The 25,432-nt window shown below is 40.2% G+C and overlaps 1 protein-coding gene across 1 annotated transcript in view; it reads left to right on the forward strand.

Moving 5' to 3' along the window:
* Positions 1-25,432, forward strand: part of LOC134227210 (myotubularin-related protein 10-B) — a 44,752-nt gene that overhangs the window by 17,040 nt on the left and 2,280 nt on the right. The window contains exons 3-9 of the mRNA XM_062708557.1: positions 6,234-6,285; positions 6,344-6,492; positions 6,550-6,705; positions 6,963-7,087; positions 7,150-7,378; positions 7,450-7,680; positions 7,746-8,492. Coding sequence (XP_062564541.1) covers positions 6,234-6,285; positions 6,344-6,492; positions 6,550-6,705; positions 6,963-7,087; positions 7,150-7,378; positions 7,450-7,680; positions 7,746-8,492 — 1,689 coding nt within the window. The remainder of the gene's footprint in view (positions 1-6,233; positions 6,286-6,343; positions 6,493-6,549; positions 6,706-6,962; positions 7,088-7,149; positions 7,379-7,449; positions 7,681-7,745; positions 8,493-25,432) is intronic.

Here is a 25,432-nt window from a genome sequence, read left to right on the forward strand (position 1 = left end):
TCTCACCTAACAAATAATTACTCATATACTAGCGCTGCCAAGCGGATGAATACCAAACTTAACTTAATTCTATCATGAAGGTTTTTACCTTCCAGAAAACTTCGTTGGAGATGCCAGTTTTCTAAACCTTATAAATTTCGAGATATCTGGTCATGGTGGTAAAAAATTTCAACTATCACTCCGTATCATCGCATTTCCGGAGGCCGATTCAGTAAATTGTCCTGTGGTCACCCAATTATGGCCAAAAAAGACCAAAAATCATTTTGTTGGCTGTAGGTAAGTGATTTGAGGAATACACGTTGGTTTCATGTCGATATTTGACTTAGATATAGAATGACAGCTGAAAATCCACATGTATTGTACAAATTACAACACTACGCGTGCTCGAGTGTTAATAGGTGTGGAAATGCTAAATTAATACTAAGTTTATGAGCAGGCTAAATTACAGTTAGATTGTAGAGCCATTGAAGAAAAAGAAGAAGCCTTGTTAGAATTTCGACAAAATTTTGCCTATCTGTTCTGAACTTATTTGTCTGTCTACAATTTGTATATTTAGTAAACGGGATTGATTTGCGATTTGGGCGTAACCATACGCGTAACTAGAGTCCCGGTCTAAGAGGGCCATGGCCCCAGCTGATGAGAGATATTTCTTGAGGCAATATAGAGCACTGCACGCATGGACTTTCAAGGTTCTTTTTGTGCTTTTGCTGCTCATGTTGTTAACATCACTCAATATGCGAACAATTAAATTGGAGTAATGGTGTGATTGAATCAATACGTGTCTAATTTTCATATTAATTGTGCTTATTATAGATAAATGCTTGGTGAAAACTGAGGATTCTTAATCAGGATGTCCTTTAATTGTATCTAGTATCTAGTTTGAGCGTATTTATTTTTGTAATGACTTATGCACAAGGTTTGGTTTATGTTATTTTTATTTATGTTTTAGAGCACTTTGAAGATTGCTATGGCCGTGCCCTAATTACGTAACGGCTGTTGGGGAAAGGAGGAGTTCTATTGTCTCACGCTCCATATAAATAATAAATAAACAAACATAATTTAAAAGAAAAAATCTTACATTGTGAGACGAGGAGCCCAGAAAATCCCTCATGTAATAAACGTAGAAACGAAGATGATTTGTTGATATTATGGGGTCCATAATAAGGAAATTTAAATGCAATCTCCATTATTATGAGTTTATGATCATAATATTTTCATACTGAAAAATTGGGGTTTCACAAAGTGTCATACACGACTAAACAAACAATCAACTTAAAGTATCCTTATATTTACACTCATGTTTGAGATTCTGCGAGATTTTTGTCAATTATTTCTTTGTTTTTTATTCTGGAAACATTTAGATCCGGAAGAATTCAGATCCAAACTCATTTCGGTTTTTAATAGGAACTACAATATTCTGTTGGAAATTCTAATAGGTTTTCGAAAGAGTTAAAAATTCCTGTAATTACGCATAGTAAGTGGGAATTCAGAAGGACTCTAAAATGAACAAATCTTGGAATCAATCAACTATTTCTTTTTAACTAGACCGATTTTTTTAAATTATTTTATAACTTTAGCTCTCACCATTCAACTAGTCTATAGAAGAACTGAACCGTTTGTTTGAGAAACTGCATATGTAACATTTTTGGCCAAAATGAGATTTTTATATATTCTGAATCCTCGTCCAAAAATACGTATTCTGGCAAAAAACACGAAAAAAATTTTTTTGTTGTTTTCTCAAAATAGTGTAAAATGGACTTATGCAGTTTCTCAAACAAATGAACTATTCTTCCGTATTCCACAACTTTGTATCTGTTCAGATCTACGTTCTCCGTTCTCAGTAATAAGACTGGGACAGGCATATCTTTTAAGTTAAGAGGCCGAGTTTCGTTGAACATCGAAAACATATCATCTGGACTTGTACGGACATTCTCCAAAAAAAGAACTTTATGAGAATTTGATTAACTGTTTTATGGCATATTCTCTTTGTTCTTCAATGGCTCTACATTCCAACTGGAACTTGGCCTGTTTTTCAATTGATTCTAATCTCTATTTTGGAAAGGTTTACAAAAGAAATATCGTTTTAACTCCCATTGGTTGGATTTAGGAGCATACAATCATGGGGCCAAGAATATGTGTAGACAGTCACGATTATTGTTTATTAAGTTCTAGCCCAAAAAACATGTTCCAGCTTCGTTTAAATCTAATCGTAGATGGAAGTCAGAACAGGAATGTATAATTCTTCAAACAATCTGGTTTTTGAACTTGGTACAATTAATACACCAGAATGTTGTCACACATTGCTAACACATACTGGCAATGAAAGTGATTGGCATTGAATATCTGAAAAATCTGTATGAAAATTCAAATGAAAAATCTGTGAAAATTGTATGACTTGCACTTGACATTTTGCAAAGACAAATTCAATACTTTGCCGAAAAATTGATCATAGAAAACATACGATGCAATAAGGAATGATGAAATATGTTTGTAATACATGAAAACTTACTATTTAAGAATTCACTTTTCAAATATTCTGGGGGGAGGGCCAGGCCACCCTTTAGTTACGCCAATGGGCGTAACTTGTTTTGTAAACAAATAATGTTTTACGGATTTTGTAGAATGCAAGCGTTTTTATCCTTACAGAGTAAAGCTTATTCTGTGGGATACATACCGTACTTTTCGCAGGAAATGATTGCTATAACAGGAATTCGACAAAGTTTGTTTACAAAATAAGTTACGCCCAAATCGCAAATCGGTCCCGACTTATTTTGTTATAGAAAAATCACCGAAATTAAGTAAGGTACCCCGGGGCAAGTGGGACCTAAAAAAACGCTAGTTCAGCAAAATCGCAAAAGCATACTTAGAAAACAGTGTATTTCAGAACATTTACCACGGATACATCATTATATGCTTCCGTTGTTGAAGTGTAGACGTGTTGTAAGCCATTTATTCAGTTACAAAAATATTGGTAGTGACTTAAATAAATTTACCTGTGGGACCCACTTACCCCTTCAAACGGGGCAAGTGGGACCTATTCTGCTCTATACTGTCGAACGAAACTAATTTGAAAAATGCAGATATAATGCTCATGTAATTTCTGAATTGTAGTATTTCAGATCATGGATGGAGGTTTATTGCTTGTCAGACTTTTGTTTTTCGTAAAAGAAAGGGATTACAATGTTAGCAGATATAAAATCAAGATAACAGCCGGTTTACAGTTTAATTGTCTGTTGTCTGGCTTTACATTACCTTACTTTCTTACCGAATGTGTTAGATGGAAGAGATAAGCAAATCTTTGTTCACTTTACGAATGAATGTTCCTCAGTTTAACACAAATTATTACATAAATTAGAACCTCAAAAGGAACGTTTTTATTCAGGCGGTGTTGTAAATTTGTAATAGAACGAAATAGCCAATTTATGTCTTAAGCACTTTATTTATGTTAAAATCTGTTAATCTGATGCGAAGTTTAAAAATAACAAAACACAAGACAAAACCTGTTGATCTATTGTAGAATAAGTAGATTGTTTGCACTGTAAACGGAAAATGTTGCATAGTTATAACCATTGCCCTTTTCCATGAGGGGGATAATTTTCAGAAAGTATAATACATACATATTTGGTAAATCAACTGTACACTACTTCTTAACAACTAAACCAACGATATCAACTGCATTTGATTCAAATCCATATGATATATGAGTGTCGAAGTAATTTTTCACTAGACAACAATCTAAAAACAGGTAAAATGGCTCTATCAAAAATGATGTTCAAATATGTCCCACTTGCCCCATGTATGTTAAAAATCAAGGGAAAGTGAAAATTGCAGATTTTGGCTTTAATCAAAACTTTTCAATCGTTTTTGATGTCACACAATTATTTAATTGTTGAAAATATTCAATTTTCACATCAAATTTGCGCTTTCCTATTTAGCATTTTATTAAGATAATTCCACATGTCTACACTGACACATCTTAATCATTTACCATGTAGCGCCCATATTCAAACACATTTGATTAATTACAGTTAAGACGGTGTAACGTAACGTGCCGCGCAAATTTTAAAATCCATGTAAACATTCTTGATCACAAAATATGCATTAAACACGATCCCGAATAACGTCATTTATAACGCTATGGCATGTGTTCGAGTTTCTGAAAAAATGCACCAAGCGTCAACGAAAAAGCTTCTGTTTAGCAGATTTAATTAATTGCAAATCGTATCGGATATCCCTCAACTCAACTGCGTAACTGAGCATAGCATGAATTGATATGAAATGATTTTCTTTTTTCCTGCCAAAATCCCGATCATGCTACGTCATATAAATGTTTTATTAAAACGCTAAGTCTCAATATATCGATTACATTCTGAAACCTACCGTTTACATACATATTTTAACTCTATCCGGCAATACTAGCATAAAATAAGCAAAATGTAAACATAAACAAATATCTGCTAGAAAGTGTTTACATCATGTCTCAGTCTCAGATAGTCTTTGCCACCAATGCGATTCTTGCATTCGATGCGAGTAGAATTATGATTCTTCGCGAAGAGCAAGCCGCACGGCAAACAGGATACGCATCTTCGGGCGAGCCAAAGTCATTAGACAGTCGCAAAGGGAAACGAAAAAATGAAGAATGAACCACACCAACGTTCGTTTTCAGCATTCATTCGCCTGCTAAAGAATAGAACGCAAGAAAGGCAAAATGAATTCTTCGCTAGTCGCTGCTACTCGACCGAGTGGAATTCGTTTTTCTTTTGCGATTTTTTCGCTCTTCAACAACACTGGTTGCGAGCAAATCGGTTGAGGATAAGTGCCCGAAAAATGAGTGACATTTCTTACGCGATTTTTTCGTATGAATTTGTATTTTGGCCATAACTTTCGATACCATAGTCCGATATGGCCAATTTCAAATAGGAAACAATGAGACAGGATTTTGCGTCGAATACAACTTGTTGCGAGCAAATCGGTTGAGGATAAGTGCCCAAAAAATGAGTGACATTTTTTTCGCGATTTTTTCGTATGAATTTGTATTTTGGCCATAACTTTCGATCCCATAGTCCGATCTGGCCAATTTCATACAACTTGTTGCGAGCAAATCGGTTGAGGATAAGTGCCCGAAAAATGAGTGACATTTCTTACGCGATTTTTTCGTATAAATTTGTATTTTGGCCATAACTTCTGATCCCATAGTTCGATCTGGCCAATTTCAAATAAGAAACAATGGGACAGGATTCTGCGTCGAATGCAACTTGTTGCGAGCAAATCGGTTAAAGATAAGTGCCAGAAAAATGAGTGACATTTTTTGAGTAGTTTTGCGCACACACACACACACACACATACACACACACACACACACACACACACACACACACACACACACACACACACACACACACACACACACACACACACACACACACACACACACACACACACAGACATCACCTCGATTCGTCGAACTGAGTCGATTGGTATATAACACTATGGGTCTCCGGGCCTTCTATAAAAAGTTTGTTTTTGGAGCGATCATATAGCCTTTACCGTATACTTAGTATACGAGAAAGGCAAAAACAAAAACTTGTAAAAAACCAAAGTGTTGCAAGTCACCCCGTTTGACGGTACGCTCTATATTATTGAATAGAGTTCCTTATTATTTACCCAACCTACTACCTAATACAAAATTTCCTTCCCGAGACATCTATGAAGGTAGTATGGGTTCCCTCCATCTTCACTAGTAGATTTTGAACATTTCTTTCCTTCCTTCCGTGATTGTGAGGACGTGGTCAGGTATACAACCAGGACCAGTTTTAGGGGGGGGGGGGGTGTTTGGTTCGCGGCCCCGGGCCCCTACAGTTATTACCAAAACTAACCTTTTTTGTATATTTTGGGGCCCCCACAAACTGTGGGCTCCGGGGCCCCCTTTCGGCTAAATCCGGCAACAACTGCTTCTGTATAGGATCAATTTGCGAAAATATACAGTAAATTGCTCAGTTAAGCATTGTACCCCTCCCACGATGTGTGCAATCCCCTATGCTATGCTATCCTAGGTTAATGAACGTGTCAGCTTGGCGTTGCTCGCTGATAGAAAAGCGATACTTGCGATGGCAGCGAAAAAAGTTATTTTCGAAAACATACATAAAAATAAGAATTAAAATATATATATACGATGAAAACATTTACACCGCTGACTAATATGAAGAAAAAACTAAAACATTTCATTTCAACAGGGCTTCAACGATAGTTTCTCTTCGGACGGACTACAATTAAAATTCTTATCAGGCAAGTTTAAATCTATTATTTCATTTCCATAGTAAATGCCATTTTTTTCATCTTAAAGGTGAACTTGAAGCTGCCCGAGTAAACAATGTATGCATGTACACAACCCATTGTATCAAAGATAATAAATATATAGACGAGAAGGAGGGAGCTCTCATTATTACTAACTTCCGCCTTTCCTTTTTGTGCATTGAAAGCGATTCTGAAGAGGTAAATAAGGTGAGATTTTAACACTCATCCACTACGACGAAACATCTTTCATTGCAGCTTTCAGCCTACCAGAGAAACACATTCCTTGGTAAATACGACGTATCTTTGCTGAACATTGATAAAATATACCAAGTAACGGACAAGAAAAAACGCGTGGTGAACCCGCAGACGAAAAACAGCAGTAAGATTGAAATCATAAAAATCGTTTGTAAAGTAAGTATTACCTGATAGCGGTGATGGTGCTTTTCTCTAATAAAACATGGGACAGGTAAAAGTGTTGAGTTGAATATTATTACCAGGGTAAAGCCGACGTGGCTTGTTTCTGCTCGGTCCATAGTTGCACATCGCTATGCTTGTTGCTCTAAATTTTATACATTTAAATAGATACTATAGTTTAGAATTCATGAATTATATCTCACCATTTTTGTCCATTAGACATTGAACTTACTCATTTGAATATTTCTTTACAGAACTTTAGAATATTTACATTCGGATTTAGAAAAGCTGGGTTAGGCAAAGGAAAGTATGTCGCTGACGCACTGGTGAAATTTGCTTTTCCTGCCAAACATAGTCTGCTGTTCCTCTACAACTACAAGTACGAGTCAAAATAGCTCGCTTTTTGAATTACCATTCGATTACATGATTGTTCTGTTTCAGAGAGAAGTATTATAATTCGAGCCGATCAGTTTGCATGTTTAATAAAAAATGCGACTGGGACAACGAATTGCAGCGATGTGGGGGAGAGGCCGGCTGGAGAGTGTTCTCTAAGGATAACATGGAGGTTAAAAGCACTCTTCCCATGCATTATGTAATACCTAAGCATTTGTCGGATATAGAATACCTCAATAATTCCAAGAGCTTCAGGAATTGTCGCTGCGCTATATGGGTAAAATTAGATGATTGAATAAAACTAGTGCATAGTGATAAAGCTTCCCATCTTATTTGATCTTATTGCAGGTTTGGAGTATTAAAAATGCTGCTCTGGTACGAATGGCAGAACTGAATCCTGAGATTGCCAGTGCTACTATCGAAAACGCGATGCTAGAACACGTACGCAGATGTGACCCGTCAAAGAAGCCTATACATTTAATGGAGCTCACCAAACTATTACCCAGTATTCAAGACGTGAACCTGAGTTACCTCAATCTGCGAAAGTTATGCATACCAGAGAATGACCGAGAGTTCATGGTTATTAACATAATGCAAGTTAGTCTAATGAGCAAAAATAATTTAATTATTGTCTTTCATTTCAGCAACAAGATTCCAGGTTCTATTCGCTGCTCGATAAAACCTATTGGCTTTTGTATGTTTCGGTGTGCCTGAAGCAATCGGTAGAAGCTGCTAAAATGTTGATAAGCGGTCGCACCGTGGTATTGCAGGAAATCAGCGGTCGGGATATGTGTAGCGTCATTTCAAGTCTGGTGCAATTGTTGCTCGATAATAGTTTCCGAACTATGAGCGGTTTTCAGACACTAATTCAGAAGGAATGGGTTAATTTAGGTCATCCATTCAGTGAACGTATGGGGCATATCTATAATGGAAACTCAATCGAACGTAGTCCGCTCTTTCTACTGTTTTTGGACTGTGTGTGGCAGTTGCTGCAGCAGTTTCCGGAAGAGTTTGAGTTTTCCGAAACATTCCTCACAAGTTTGTGGGACTCAGTGTTCCTTCCCATATTCGATACTTTCCAGTTCAACTCGGAGACTGAAAGGCAGATTGCTCAACTGAATGACCACATTATTCTGAGGCCTGTATGGGACTGGGGTGAACAGTTCAGCGACAAAGATATCGCGTTATTTACCAATCCATTGTACAAAAAACCGCCGGACACGGGACATGCATTGGAGAAAAAGCCAAGATTACCACCAACAGCGTACCGTCTTCCTTGCATCGACGATTTGAAGGATAGCAATAACTTAGCAATACACAACTTACCAGGAACAAATGCATCAGCTTTGAGTCCATCCGCCACATCAGCTGGAGCGCAAAGTACTGATTCGGTATGTATATAATCATTATATTATTTTTTCAATATACATAGGACATTGTTTTACTCTATAATTTTTTCGCGACCTGCAGACATTTCCACAGTTATAACCAGTACTGGAATTCCTCATTTTCAATTAGAGATGTCACGTGATATTTACGGTTGTCCGACATTTCGCGGTAAAACATTCCGCGGTTAACCATTTCGCGGTGTACCATTTCGCGGTCTGTATCATTTGGCGGTAATCTGTTTCGCGGTTTATACAATTTGGCGGTATTCCGTTTCGCGGTATATATTATTTCGCGGTTTACAATTTCGCGGTGCTCCGTTTCGCGGTATTCAAGCTTAGCTTATCATTTTAACTTTTTTTTTGTATTTTTAAGAGTTTGCCATTCTTTTCTACCAACTATTAATTTTCTCTTCTTTATATGGCCGTTTCTTTCATTGCGTTTCCCTTTCAAGTATTTTTCTCTTTTCTTTTACGCATTATTTTATGTTATTTTCAAAAGACATATACTGCCTGTAATCGCATAACTGTCCCATATGAATAGGAAACCCAGCAAAGATGGGACAACTATGCGGTTACGGGCAGTATACATTATTGTCGATATTAGATGTGTGAACTTTGTCATCAAGATACACTATATCATATGATAAAGGTCGCTGTCTTAATACCTTAAAAGGCTATGGTATTCTGGTAGAATTCAGAAGAAGGAATGACAGAAAATTATTCATAAAAAGTATCTTCCTTAAATGTTAGCCGGTATTAGGCTAAATATCATGTGCTGTCTTCTTCAAATGTTCGCATTTGCCCGGTATAAGACAATATGTGCTGTTTCGTCTTCTTTAAATGTTCGCATTTGCTTGGTATAAGGCAAATTGTGATGTTTTGCCTTCTTTAAATATTTGCATTTGCCCGGTATAAGGCAAAGTGTGTTGTTTTGCTTTCTTCAAATGTTTGCATTTGCCCGGTATAACGAAAAATCTGTTGTTTTGCTTTCTTCAAATGTTTGCATTTGCCCGGTATAAAGCAAAATGTTATGTTTTACTTTCTTTAAATGTTTGCATTTGCCCGGTATAAGGCAAAGTGTGTTGTTTCGCATTCTTTGCATACCGTCATCGGGGTGACAATGGGTCAAGTGGGGTGAAAATGGGTCACTGTTTCAACCACTTAGAATGCTTGTAGATTGGATTGAATGCATCTGAGGGCAAGAAGATTAAAAGATAAGAGACCTTTTTAGACGATTTTGCTCTTCGACCTCCTGACTGTCGGCGAAAGCGATGACCCATTCTCACCCCCAGACCCATTGTCACTCCCGGTGCGGTGGCGGTAGTCGTATTTGCAAATATGTTTTGCTTCAAAACATTTTTTTTGTTGGGATTTGAATTTATATGAGTCTGGTGTAAACTCAATGATTATTCACTTTACATAATAATTTGGTGAATTTGAGGCTTTACAAAGTTAAAGAACACATTATTTAACTACTTGTAACATTAGTAAAATTAAACCTGCAAATTGGTATTGACCGCGAAAAGTTTCACCGCGGAATAGTACTAACCGCGGAATGGTATACCGCCAAATAATATAAACCGCGAAATGTTATACCGCGATATGATACTGAACGCGAAATGGTAGACCGCGAACTGGTACACCGTGAAATGGTTAACCGCGGAGTGTTACGTATACGTTTTGCTTGTTGTTTGAAGTTATGATTGTGGCCAAAAACCTTACGTTGCGGCCCAAATTAAGGTAAATGCTCTGCGAGCTGATAGTTGTAAACCCCTGTCCATCTACGCCACCTCGAACCCACAACGCATCCAGCAGATGCGCAAACAGCAATTCACCAACACTTAGCCCGGGAACGACGATCATCAAAGTGTCGCCAACAGACGGAGGTAAAGAGAAACGACGCATCTTTAAAAGTCACATTCGTCACACACACAACTTACGGCGGAGAGGGATGCACTAACAATCGCGATAAGATGCAAGCAACCGAAGTCAAACCCACACAAAGTGATCGTGTGAGAGATCGACGCCCACCGCGGGTACTCCATCGAGACAGGCGGGAGAGTAGAGAGTGCTCTCATCGGTCCTTTCCCCTTGCTCATAAAACGTCGCTCGGTTAGATAGACGAGTTGGCGAGCAGAAGACGGGTGAGCATCAGTGCGCGTCGGTTCGTGAGGCTGCCAGCACATCAGACTTTGGTCAGTGTCCAATCTAGGGTGTAGATAGTGCAGCTTGTAAGGCACTAGGCGTGCATTGCAAAAATAAAATATCCAATCGTTAATCACCAAACCAGAATCGAAACGTAAATTCGCTGTCAGGAAGTTTGTGCCGGTAGACAGTTAAAGGCAGGTCAAGCCACGCGCTTTGGCGTAACATCGTGTAACAGTGGACGATCAATTTTCTGGATAAAGTGTTCCCATAACCGCTATCAAACACTCGTGGCGCAGAATAGGCGTATTGCTGGCCTGGACACCTACCCTCGCGCAACAAAGTTAGAGTTAGAGAACCGGAAGCCCCTTATCAGGGGCTTTTTCTCTTACTTCGTTTCGTTTGATCAAGGGCACGTGAAGGACATTCGTGAGTGCGTCGTTCTCGCGGCGCAGGATCATCGTGGCATCGGTCAACGGTCTTTGCGGCACGCCAGGTGACTGTGGCGACATCGCGGAGTAGCTCACAGGTGCCACAACAAGCCAGAGCTGACGAGCTTTGGTACGCTGATGACACTCGCGTCGAGCATGCGGCGTGCAGAAGAAAATCCCCAGTGCAATTGCACCTACGCACAGACCGTTCAAGTCGATTAAGGCGGTGACGGTGGCGGCGCCGAGGCCAACGGGGTTCGGGGTGCGTGACTCAACGTGAGTAATGTTATATTAGATATAAGGCAAAGATAAAGGAAGCAGGAATCAGGAAAGTGAAGGGCAGGAAATGGAGGAAGGAAGGATGGGGAAGAAAAGTGGGAAATAAATAATGTAAAATTTCAAACAACATTGCTTTGGATTCAGTTATTTGTGCGCATTTCCCTTCAGCTACTCGGGATTGATCGGGTTCAATACTTCCCGGCAGACCTTATGTTTCACTGGCGCCCAACTGAATATCCCACACAGCATTAGCTTTTTTTTTGCCACGGCTTTTAATTTTGTTTTGGATAGTTTATTTAGCTCGATTGCAGCTTAGTTGGCTTGGTGTGTTCTTAATCTGTTTAGCAAATCGCGATGGATTTGACGCATTTATCGAATGAAGAGATAGACTACGAACTAGCTCTTCGCTTCGTAGTAAATCTCGGACCTTCAACACACAGAAACAAAGTACTGAAGTTGAAGGACTTGATAGCGAAAGAAGACACGCTACAAGAACCCATACATAGTAGTTCAGATCACGTAATGAGCTCAACTACTAACATAGAAACATGTCAAACAAAGATCAAGGAGATTCAGAAGTTGGTAGATGAAGCAATACTAATTAAAGACTCTTTTGTCATAATGCAATTACGTTCGCGACTTCTTCATTATCGTAATAGACTGGAATTGATTCAGCCTCTGTCTACCTTTATGAGCACGAAGGAAACATTGTGCTCACTTGTCAAAGTGCTACTGGAAGAAGTAGAAAGTGCCATTGCGAGGTTTGGGAAGCGATTGGATCGTAGTGAAAGTGTAGTGAACACAATTTCTTCAGGCGAAACGGCAGCAGCATGTAACAAAGAACAACCTGTGCAGCAGCCTGAGCACCCCAACATGTGTGGTGCATACTCACGCTTGGGTATCAACAGTTCTACACTAGACGATAGAAACACTGCGGCAATAGGAACACACAATGAGTGGCAACACGAAGAAGGAAGCGCTAACGACGTGCCGCCAAGGGAGGACCTAATTCAAGAAAGAAACAACAACCAGACACCACACAACACGAATGTTAGAGAAACGTATCACCCACACCTATCAGCAACCAGTTCCCCTCTAGGAATCCATCGGGGAAGAGGCCTAGCGGTAAGAGGACTACAAGATCTTCATCCTAACACAAGCGGCAGAGGAAGAACAACCGATAGCGCAGAACAGGACGCAGCTGAATCTCGGCATAATGTCAGCAACAACCAGTATTACACGAATGTCAACAACGACTTAACATTTAGAAACATCATCACCAATAACGCGAGCCTGTATGCAGATTTGGTGGAACGTCTAGCACGGAGGGAACAACTCACGAGAGCACCGGCTACAGAACGAGCAGAAGAACGACGTTGGACAAAAGCAGTACACAACTGGCCATTTAAGTTCAGAGGAGAAAAGGACACTACGACATTAAACATTTTTCTAGACAGGGTTGAAACATTCGCCAAATCCGAAGGTATGAGCGACGAAACACTACTATCTTCCATCAAGCATCTCCTACAAGACGACGCTCTAGATTGGTATGCTCGAGCCCTCTCCCAGCGTTGGTTGCACTCATGGCAGGCCTTTAAAGATCAGATTCGAAGAGAATTTCTACCGAGTGGGTACGCACAGATACTTCGACTGGAAGCCAGTTTCCGTTTCCAGGGACAAAATGAATCGTTCGCTAAGTATTACCGAGACATTGCAGCGCTTTTCCGTTTCATATCACCACCGATGTCAGAAGAGGAGAAATTTTTCATAGTTAAGAAGAACATGAACGCGGACTACGCAGCGATTGTTACGGCAGCGCGACCGAGAGATCTTCAAGAAATGGTCGAGGTGTGCACAAGTTACGACGAAACCAGGATGCTGCTAAATCGACAACGAAGAATCCCAGTCCCGCACAACTCTCTACTAGAACCGAATTTTGCAACTCCAGGTAACCCTGCGAAGCCCTCCCTCCAATCGCAACCTCCAAGGTATTCAAGGGTGAATGTATTGGAACGCACCGAGAGGAATGATGTTCCATCCACGATGCAATACTCTACAAATGCTGAAGAAGGCGCCGGTTACGACGAAGAAGAGGATTTGCAGACGAAAATGGACCACCTTGTGCAGCAGGTTAATGCTCTAAAAGGCCAATTCGACCGAAGATCTTCGAAAACAAATAGTAATTCATCGCAGAATCAGGGTCATTACCTTGCAGGACGACAGTCAACAGCATCCACCACACAAAACCAAATCCAAGTGGGCCACCATCAACGATGGCGTTCAAGCCAACAATCAAATGTAAGACAACAGCAGGACGGATGGCGACAAGACGAAGTACAGTCCCACCCTGGTCATTCGATGCAGGCGACGCAGCAGCGTCAGGCTCCGCTGCGCCAACAAATATGGACTCCAGAACATCAACAGCCAGCATGGCTTCAACAATGTCAGCCAGAGACAAACCAAAATGAACTTCAGCAACCTAGGGAGAACAACATCCGCCAAACCATGACATGTTGGAACTGCGACGAAGAAGGACATCGCTTCATGGATTGCCCGAAGCCTCAAGCCGTTCTATTTTGTTACCGCTGTGGAAGGAAAGGTTATTCTCTGCGGAGTTGCTTCACGTGCCGCACGGAAGCGGGAAACCAACAGGCGGGGAACCAACAATAAGGGGGAATGATTCTCCGCTGCGACCAACAGAACCCTCCGAAAACTTCCACTTTCAACACTTCAATACCATCATAATTAACCCCGGCATGGACAACAGGCCACATGCAATCATCAGCGTTCTGGGACGAGAGCTCACGGCATTACTGGACAGCGGCGCAAATTGCTCCTTACTTGGAGGAAACAACGCGAAATTGGCGGAAGAGCTAAGTTTAAAGGAAGAGACGACACGAGGCAGCATAATGACAGCGGATGGTACGCATCACCACATCAGCAGTTATGTAAGGCTACCAATAGCCTACAACAATAAACACGAAACGATATCAATTCAACTTGTTCCGTCGATTCCGGATTGTACAGTTCTAGGCATGGATTTTTGGAACAAATTCGGCGTAAAGCCGATATGTTGCACAATGCAGGCCAGGACAACAGAAGAAGACATAAGAACAGATGGGAACGAGCCAATGAAAGATCTTTTACCGGAAGAGCGCAGATCATTGAACGAGGTGGTAGCACGGTTTCCGAAAGCAAGCGATGGCACACTGGGTAGGACAAATATCTATGAGCACCGTATCGATGTAGGAAACACGATACCCAAAAAACAAAAATACTACCCAATGTCACAGTACGTGTTACAAGAAGTCAAAAGAGAAATCGACAGGATGATTGCAATGGACGTGATTGAAGAAGCCGTATTCTCACCATGGAACAACCCACTGGTGGCAGTAAAAAAGAAAACAGGAAAACTTCGCGTATGCCTGGATGCACGTTATTTGAACTCGGTGATGGTGAATGAAGGTTATCCGATCCCACAAATTTCTGCGATCATAGGTAACCTTGGGGGATGCTCATACATCTCCACGATCGATCTGAAGGACGCATTCTGGCAACTACCTCTACACCCAACATCGAGACCGTTAACGGCTTTCACCGTGCCGTCCAGAGGGCACTTTCAATTTAAGGTCGTGCCATTTGGACTTTGTACTGCCAGCCAAGCTCTTTCCAGAGTCATGACGCATCTGTTTGCAGACATGGAGCCATTTGTTTTCCACTATCTCGACGACATTGTAATATGCTCACGAACGTTCGCAGAACATTTGGAAGTATTGGAAGAAGTAGCGCGTAGACTCCGAGCCGCAAAGCTCACGATATCGCCAGATAAGTCGAAATTCTGCAGGAAAGAAATCAAATATCTGGGGTACGTGCTGAACGAGAAGGGCTGGCAAGTTGATAATGATAAAATCGAATGCATCGTTAAATTTCCAGTACCTGATTGTCGAAAGGACGTGCAACGCTTCCTAGGATTGTGCAACTGGTATAGACGCTTCATTGCGGACTTTGCTGAAGTCGCTGCACCGCTAACCGAATTGACAAAAACAAAAATCAAGTTCCACTGGACAAGCCGAGCAGAGGAGGCATTTTTAAAACTCAAATCAGCACTGGTCTCAGCCCCGGTGCTAATCATGCCTGACTACTCCAGACCGTTCAGTGTAGCGTGCGACGCAAGTGACGTAGCCATCGGAGCTGTGCTAACACAAGAAGTTGAGGGACAGGAGCACCCGGTCTGCTATTTCTCACAGAAGCTGTCGTCGTCGGAGCGGAAATACTCGGTAACAGAAAGAGAATGTCTAGCGGTGATAAGAGGAATAGAAAAATTCAGAGGGTACATCGAAGGCGTGAAGTTTACAGTCTACTGTGACCATGCTGCACTAAGTTATCTGAAATCTTTGAAAAATCCCACAGCATTAATGAGTCGCTGGCTGTTGCGACTCAACGCCTTTGATTTTGAAATCAAATACCGGAAGGGTTCAATAAACGTTGTACCGGACGCCTTATCAAGGATCATCAGCATGGTGAGGTACACTACAGGAAGTACGACTGACAAGTGGTACAAACAAATTGTCGAGCGAGTGTGTAAGAATCCGGACTGCTATTCGGAGTTTCGTGTATTAAATAATGAGCTATACAAAAATTGTAGAAGCACGGACGAAACAGGAGCTCTCATTCATCAATGGCGAAAGGTGGTTCCACAGGAAAAACGCAGGGAAATCATGCATCGTTTCCACGACTTACCAGCAGCAGCTCATCTGGGAATTTACAAAACGCTGCAGAAGGTTAAATCAAATTTTTACTGGCCGAAGATGCAAGACGACATTTACGATTATGTACGGAGCTGTGATACCTGTAAAGCCAGCAAAGCTTCGAATTCAACACTAATGCCGCAAATGGGAGCAAGCAAGCCAGCAAAGCTGCCTTGGGAGTTGGTCTCTATAGACTTTGTGGGCCCTTTCACTCGCTCAAAACAAGGAAACACAACAATGTTGGTTGTGGTAGACTGGGTGACGAAATATGTAATCATACATCCAATGCGCACAGCAGACTCGGCAAAAACGGTGGAGTTCTTGGAAAATGAAGTTTTTTTGAAGTTCTCCTACCCGCGAATCGTTCTTTCGGACAACGGAAAACAATTCCAATCAGCAGTCTTTCGCTCAATGCTAGCTCGTCACAACATCGAACACATGAGAACGGCATTTTATTGCCCCATGGTCAATAACGCCGAACGGGTCAACCGGGTCCTAATAACCTGCATCCGTTCCCTTATTGATGACGACCATCGAAACTGGGATGAACACCTACCATCGATATCAGCGGCCATAAACACCGCTAAGCACGAGGTCACGGGAGTCTGTCCGCATTACGCGAACTTCGGCAGAGACTTGATCCTGCACGCGGAGCAATATCAATTGCAGGACATGAACACAAATGAAGAAGTCAAAAAGGCTCAAGATAGACGATTGGCAGGAATCCGAAGAATCCAGAATTTCATTGTACAACGGATAAAAGAGAACCACGAAAGGTCCAAAAGGCGTTACGATTTAAGAAAGCGATTGGTGGCATACAAGGAAGGAGACGTAGTTTGGCGGCGTACATTTGAGATATCGTCAAAGGCGAATAACGTAAATCAGAAGCTGAAACCCAAGTTCAAGCCAGCAGTCATCAGGAAGATTCTAGGCGTGAACCTGTACGAAGTAGAAGATGTCATGACTGGCAAAAAGGGCCAATATCACGCAAAGGACATTAAAACGGATTATTAATCAACACCGGAGCATCGAGAGAAATTCAACCTGAAGAGACAACGACAAAGATGAAAAAGCTATGAAGACAGGAAAGCCTGAGGACAACCAACAAAACACCCACTCTGTGGCAAATCCGTTAGCCGATCGAGACAAATCGTGCAGGCGAGTTCGGCGAGCAACAACAACATTAAGTCTACCTCCCAACTTCGACCACAAGCTATGGGCAGCACCAGCCACAAACCTCCCCGAGGAGAAATACGCGAAGCGGAAGATCTTCACCTGCCTGGATTGGTGATAGTAGCACTAAAGCGAAATCCAGAGATACTCTACAGAATCCAAAAGGAAACACCAACATTAGTTATCTTTAGGGGGTCGTCATGAAAATCATCCACTGAAAGTAACGTGACCCGGGGCGCGGTAAAACTCCTAACATGGGCTCATGACGATTAGAGTTGAGGAAATGCTTCTTGCCCCTAGCCCAAGATAACAATTAAAGCCAACCAAACTATCCAACACTAATATAGTTTCTCGTTAAATGTTTAATCCACTTAGTTTAGCCCAATAACTATTTAGGATTAAGTTGAATGTCTGCCATGGCGGCGATTAGTCATGAGAAGCTAGAAGTCAGAGACAATTTGCCAGAATTCAGCTGGTACGATATAAAATTTGCCAGGAGTCGCTGGTACATTTATTGAGATTTGTGATTTAGTTAAGCATTTAGATTGAGTTTATGTCTAGAGCTCGTCTCTGGAGTTGAAGATTGATAGGACTCGTCTCTGACAACTTTGAAAGAAGTATTATGCCGTCATGGTAATGCTGAGTTACGTATAAGTTTTGCTTGTTGTTTGAAGCTATGATTGTGGCCACAAACCTTACGTTGCGGCCCAAATTAAGGTAAATGCTCTGCGAGCTGATAGTTGTAAACCCCTGTCCATCTACGCCACCTCGAACCCACAACGCATCCAGCAGATGCGCAAACAGCAATTCACCAACACTTAGCCCGGGAACGACGATCATCAAAGTGTCGCCAACAGACGGAGGTAAAGAGAAACGACGCATCTTTAAAAGTCACATTCGTCACACACACAACTTACGGCGGAGAGGGATGCACTAACAATCGCGATAAGATGCAAGCAACCGAAGTCAAACCCACACAAAGTGATCGTGTGAGAGATCGACGCCCACCGCGGGTACTCCATCGAGACAGGCGGGAGAGTAGAGAGTGCTCTCATCGGTCCTTTCCCCTTGCTCATAAAACGTCGCTCGGTTAGATAGACGAGTTGGCGAGCAGAAGACGGGTGAGCATCAGTGCGCGTCGGTTCGTGAGGCTGCCAGCACATCAGACTTTGGTCAGTGTCCAATCTAGGGTGTAGATAGTGCAGCTTGTAAGGCACTAGGCGTGCATTGCAAAAATAAAATATCCAATCGTTAATCACCAAACCAGAATCGAAACGTAAATTCGCTGTCAGGAAGTTTGTGCCGGTAGACAGTTAAAGGCAGGTCAAGCCACGCGCTTTGGCGTAACATCGTGTAACAGTGGACGATCAATTTTCTGGATAAAGTGTTCCCATAACCGCTATCAAACACTCGTGGCGCAGAATAGGCGTATTGCTGGCCTGGACACCTACCCTCGCGCAACAAAGTTAGAGTTAGAGAACCGGAAGCCCCTTATCAGGGGCTTTTTCTCTTACTTCGTTTCGTTTGATCAAGGGCACGTGAAGGACATTCGTGAGTGCGTCGTTCTCGCGGCGCAGGATCATCGTGGCATCGGTCAACGGTCTTTGCGGCACGCCAGGTGACTGTGGCGACATCGCGGAGTAGCTCACAGGTGCCACAACAAGCCAGAGCTGACGAGCTTTGGTACGCTGATGACACTCGCGTCGAGCATGCGGCGTGCAGAAGAAAATCCCCAGTGCAATTGCACCTACGCACAGACCGTTCAAGTCGATTAAGGCGGTGACGGTGGCGGCGCCGAGGCTAACGGGGTTCGGGGTGCGTGACTCAACGTGAGTAATGTTATATTAGATATAAGGCAAAAGATAAAGGAAGCAGGAATCAGGAAAGTGAAGGGCAGGAAATGGAGGAAGGAAGGATGGGGAAGAAAAGTGGAAATAAATAATGTAAAATTTCAAACAACATTGCTTTGGATTCAGTTATTTGTGCGCATTTCCCTTCAGCTACTCGGGATTGATCGGGTTCAATACTTCCCGGCAGACCTTATGTTTCAGTGTTTTACCGCGAAATGTCGTACAATCGATATTTACATATCTGCCCCTTTCAAAATCTATAGAAACGCGAAGGATGAATGGCATGCTACAAAAATCTCAAAAAATATTTGTTCCGTGACAGTGCATGAAAGTGTGCAATATCTGCTTTATTTTTGTGTTTATTACAACTATCAGCCCGGTGAATTAAAGAAATATGATTAATCTATCGGCTAATCACTATTCTTCGCATATATCTATAAAAATAATTTAGAAATATTATTTATAAAATAAAGCACAACATCCTTTCATGACTGCCTTTCATGCGAAATTGATCAAAGAACCCACGATTCTTTCATTTGGTCGCCTGAAATAGAGAAAGGCACTTTGCTCTCTGTCTTATGACGATCACGACCTTTTCCAGTACTGGTTATAACCCTTCCGTTACCTCCCTTTTGAAGACGAAAATAAAAATAACTTTTTTGTCTCTCAACATTTTGTTTCGCAATTTTCACCAAAAGAAGTGGAATTCATTCAAATTTTAGAAGCTAAACTGATTTCTAGGATTTGCCACACGGTTTCTGAGTTAACCCGGATTAAAAACAGGTGTTAGCATTTGGCCATTTTTCATAGCCCATATTGCGGAAATGATTATTTTAGAGGGTGTCCTACGAACGGTTGAAACACATAAGGCTGAATTAAAAAGACTGAAATCTTGAAAGGCTGTAAGTCTAACAAGGCTGCAAGTATCAAAAGACTGTAAAGTATCAGAAGGCTATAAATGTACGAAATCGGCGGGATGCAATGACGAGTTGAGTGGTTGAGTAGTGAATAATGAATGTAGAATTAAAAATAAGGATTTGAAAATAATAAATCACGTATAATTTATTATAAAAAAGGTAAAAAAATGAACAAAGAATTTGAAAAAATATATAAAGAATAATAGAAAGAATAGATTAGAAAATCAAGATTGAAGAACAAAGCAGGGAGAAAAATAGGAGGAAGCAAGAATGAAGAAGGAAGAGAATAATAATAACAAGGTTCTTCCGTTAGGAAGGAAAGAAAAAGGAAGAAGCATAAACGAAAAAAGAAGACGGCAGATGAAAGAAGGAAGATATAAGAAGGAAAAAGGAAAAAAGGAGGAAGAAAGATGGAAGAAAAAATAAGTAAGGGAGAAGAAGAAACAGAAAAGAAGGAAGACGGAAGAAGAAAGTTGGAAGAAGGAACAAGGAAGAAAGAACAAATATTTAAGAGATTAGTTGGAATAGGGATGAAGGAAGAAGGAAGAAGAAAAACGGAAGAATAAATAAGAAGAAAGAAGAAGGAACAAGGAAGAAGGAAAAATCAAAAGGAAGAAGGAAGAAGGAATACAAAGAAGGAAAAGGGAACAAGAAAGGGGAAAGATAAAAACGAAGGAAGAAGAAAACGAGGAAGAAAGGGGTGAGAAGAAAGGAGGAAGGAGATGGAAAGAAGGAGTAAGAAAAAATAAAAAAGAAAGAAGGTTGAATGAAGGCAGAATAAAGACGAAAGAAAGAAGGAAGAGTGAAAAAGGTAGAAAGAAGAAATAAAAAGGAAGAAGGGAAAAATAAGAATAAATAAACACGATGGAAAGAATAAGAAAGAAGGGGGAAGATAGAAGACAGGAAGTAGAAGTAAAACAAAAGAAGGAAGATGAAAGAAAAAAAAAGTCAAGAAAAGGGAGAAGAGAAAAAGAAAAAGCAAAAAGGAAAAAAAGACGGAAGATGGAAGAAGGTAGAAAGAAGAAGTGAGAAAGAAAAAAAGAAGAAAGGCGAAATAAGATAGAGAAGCTTAGTTTGATGGAAGAAAAAAGGAAGAAGGATAAAAAAAAAGTAACAAGGAAGTAGGAAGAAAGAGGGGAGAAGAAAGAAGGAAAAAGGAAGACGGATGAAAGAAAAATGAAGAAAGAAGAATAAATAACAGAAAATATAGAAGTAATACTGGCAAGAAAAAAAATCCAAACAGTCACACAATCTTACAATTACCACCCTTCTCACTCCTATTAGCACTAATCAGCTTATTTCCGTTACACATGATTATCCTTTCAGTAGAAAAAGTATCAGAACTAAGTTTGAATCTCAATCTACATGTTGGTAAATTATCGAATCATTCAGCGCTTATTTAGCGTCGATTCAATAAAAATAAAACTAAGTGAAAAAAAATCCTCCTCCAACGCATGGGCGGTGATGCGTTTGTTGTCGTCGGTTGCACGTTGCCGGCAGCGTCGTATGCAAGCAATCATTGATCATTCCCTATCGCAGCAGACAGTGCTGTCAACATAAAATACCGTGATGTGCCCTAATTTCGCGCGCACCCTAACTTCGCGCATTATAAAATCATTTATTTTTTTCAATTTTTAGGTACCAGGCAAAATTGAAAAATCTGTAGGATTACAAAATATCATTGTTGTTGAATGTTTTTCACGAAAAAAATTGAAAAACAAACTTGGTTTAGTACACCAAATAAAATTATTTCAATTTGATCCTCCTATCGACCGCCATATTTGCTTGTGCTTAGCACAACGACGAAGAACATGACCCAAGTAAACAAATGATTTTACTGTACAAAACTGGCTACTTTTTGAAAATATTTGTATCCATTATGCTCTGTTGGATATCTTTATTCGTCATTACTATTGAAAAGTGTAAAATTGTATGTATTTTGTGTTTATTTAGACTTTCGCTTTGTGAGCGAAATTAGGTATATGAGAGTAATTATGGTACCTAATTTCGTTTATTGTTGTTGCGTAGTTTCATTTGCAACATTCTAATGAAACAAAACCAATATAATACACAGGACAGTTTTACACTGAATAGAACCCGAAAAGTTCATTCCCATACGCTTTTTATCTAATTTTCAGGAGGATAACCACCGACATCGACTAATGTTGACTTGAAAAATCTTATAGATCAGTGCCTGCAATAGCTACCAAATCCGATGTGTAAAATGATGCTAAAATGTGCGATGTGTAAAATGATGCTAAATAAAACACATATTTGAAGATGTACTATGTAAGAGATAGCGGAATTTAAGACTTTCTTTCATGACGTCTCGAAAATTTAAACTTTTTTTTATACGCCAGCTAAACATTGCTCATGCAATGCCTTTTTTTTTCTTAAAATTATTACTTGTGTCAACTAAAATTCATGAAGTAAAATCTAATCAAAGCTCCAGGGTCGAAATATAGGTACCTACCATTTCGACTAAAGAATGGGCCACTGACGGCTGTCTGATACCGTTATCTGCATATTTTGAACAATGAATTCATGCTTCTATTGGTTAATTGATTATATTTCATCAAACCAATAACGATATTCAATTCCAAACTGAGCGAAGTTAGGAAAACTTTTGCGCGAAATTAGGAACTATCCTATTTTATTGCGCGAAATAAGGAACATACAACGGTCTCGGATTCATACACCAATTTTTTTTAAATAGCAGCAAAATTTGCAAGTAACATTTTTTTGAGAACCTAGAATCCTTCTACTACGTGATGCAGTAGCAAACGTTTCCAAATGGCCACTACATGTTTTTTAATGAACGTTTTAACTTTGTCAGATCTTAAGTGCGCGGATTTAGGGTACTTCACGGTACTGTGAAATCATAGTGAAAACATGTAAAATATCGAAAAAATAATAAATCTCCTTTCAACCTGTTATCTACTAATGTCGTAATTATATCATTATTATTCTACTTTGGAACGTCTTGAAAAATGAAAGAGAAAACGCAGTAAATTTCAACTATGATATTTGTGTGTTTGAAGAGCTGGCATCAATGTCGCAAGATGTGAACATAAACAGCTAGCATAATCAAAACATAACACATAAATATCAACGTAAATCAAAGCAAATCTGTTGATTTTCGGACACATTTCGATAGCTTATGACATGGTTAAACCGTATTGCGTAATTCTGAGTGCAACTCAGACTGAAATCGATCACAATGCAATGTTTCGATTAATGCAATGTTTCCGGTGATCGGATGTTAACAAAAAAGGGTTTATTTTTGTCTGCCTCAAGTTTGAATGTGTCAAGTTTCTCACGACCACCGCAAGTCACCTTAAAATCTGTTTCTCGCGATTTTTCAGCCTTTCGAGTTTCAGCCTTATGTAAGATTTTTACTTTTTCAGCCTTTCGTGTTCAGCCTTATGTGGAAGTCCCAGTTTAGATGTTTTGAATGGAAACCACGCATAAACTTTGCCAAATTTGATCGGTTCAAAGTATGACTGACGTTTCGTCGGAATCTGTTGCGGGGTCTTCTTTTTCTATGGCTCTACAATCCAACTGGAACTTGGCCTGTTTTGAACTTATTCTATTAGCATTTCTTCAGTTATTAATTGAAAGCTTTCTATGCCTGCCATTGCATCTGCATGAGTATTTAACTTATGTGGCATGCACAATGGATACACTATGCCCAGGGAGTCGAGAATGTTTCCCACCTAAAAACATCCTAGCCCGGACCGAGAATCAAACTCGCCATCTCCGGATTGGCAATCCAACGCCTTTGCTCGCAAGTCTGCTGGAGACCCTGTTCCGGGGTCACTTTACGGAAATAGGTGAATATCATCATGCAACATATCAAACTTCATGGTTTCAAAAGTTAAGGCAATCTATGGTATTTTTGTACTTCCTGGACCATATTTGAACCGATTGGAACCGGTAAATTAATCTTTAACCGGTGCAAGGGACAATTTTGGAAAATAAGCAAACCCTATCATGCGATATATCAAACTTCATGATTTCAAAAGCATTCTACGGTAGTTATGTACTTCTTGGACTATATTTGAGCCCATTTGCGGTAGCAGATAATTTTGAAAAAAAAAACAAGCGAATTCTATTATGCGGCATATCAAACTCTCCATGATCTCATAAGTTATGGAATTCTATGACAGTTTTGCACTTCCTGGACCATATTTGAACCAATTGGAATGGTAAACGGTTTTACCTTGTACCGGTTCCAGTTGTGGCATTCTATGACAGTTTTGTACGTCCTGGGTCATATTTGAACCGATTGGAACTGCTAAACAGGTTTATCGGGTACCAATTCATAGGTCAGTTTTGAAAAATAAGCAAACCCCATCATGCTACATATAAATATTCATGATTTTCAAAGCTATGATATTCTATGGTAGTTTCGTACTTTCTGGGCCATATGTTGACTAGAACTGTGCGCCAATTAAAATTTTATCGGCGGCGACGTGATATATCATTTTTAGCCAGCGACGGCGTGGGATCGGAGTAAACTTACACTCTGAAAAATCTTCACGTCATATTTACCTGAAAACAAATGTGGTTCTCATCCACCCTACTTTTCACGTAACAGTGACCTGAATGATAAGTAACCTGAACTAAATTTAGTTTCCTTGAGTTACGTGATTTATCCGGTGACTCTGACTGGATCTTCCAGTAGAAATGACGTGAAGTTTGAAAGTAGTTACGTGTTTGATCAGGTGAACCTGACGTGATTTGTACGTACTGGTTACGTGAAATTTAAGTGAAAGTTACAAGGCAGCAGGTAACCACTACATGTTTTGAAATGTATTGCAATAAAGTGATTTTCGAATGAATGCAAAAATGGACAGGGACTGCCCGCCCATAAAAGTGAATCTTTTTCGCGTTGTTGATGCATTGATACAGGGAATGCCGTCATTTTGTCCAACCTCCGTTGCTTTTTTTCCAAAGAGGCGAAATTCAGGCACGGAAAATATCCGCCTAGATGCACCTGTAATATCACTTACCTCCGCCCGCGAAGTCTCATTATGTTTAGGTTATGTATCATTCATTCTTGTTTACAATGGCGGGCTTTCGCAAATGCCGAAGCTTCAATCACACTTACACAATCTCACATAAATTATTTACGTGGATATACAGTCATATTCACCAAGATTTTTAGTAAAAGTTACGTGAATTTCAGGTGAGCATTACTAACGTCACGTAACAATCGTCGTTTGTTCAAGACAGATCAGTTACGTGATTTTTCACGTGAATATGACGTGATGATTTTTTAGAGTGTATTTCATCCACTAAAAAATCTAAGGATTTTTTCTGGCTTTTCCGGTATTCATTCAGAAACTGTTGGAGGAGTTCTTTATTATTTTAAAGGAAACTTTAACACGCGAACGC

Source organism: Armigeres subalbatus, chromosome 3 (genome assembly GCF_024139115.2).
Source record: "Armigeres subalbatus isolate Guangzhou_Male chromosome 3, GZ_Asu_2, whole genome shotgun sequence".
Lineage (NCBI taxonomy): Eukaryota > Metazoa > Arthropoda > Insecta > Diptera > Culicidae > Armigeres > Armigeres subalbatus.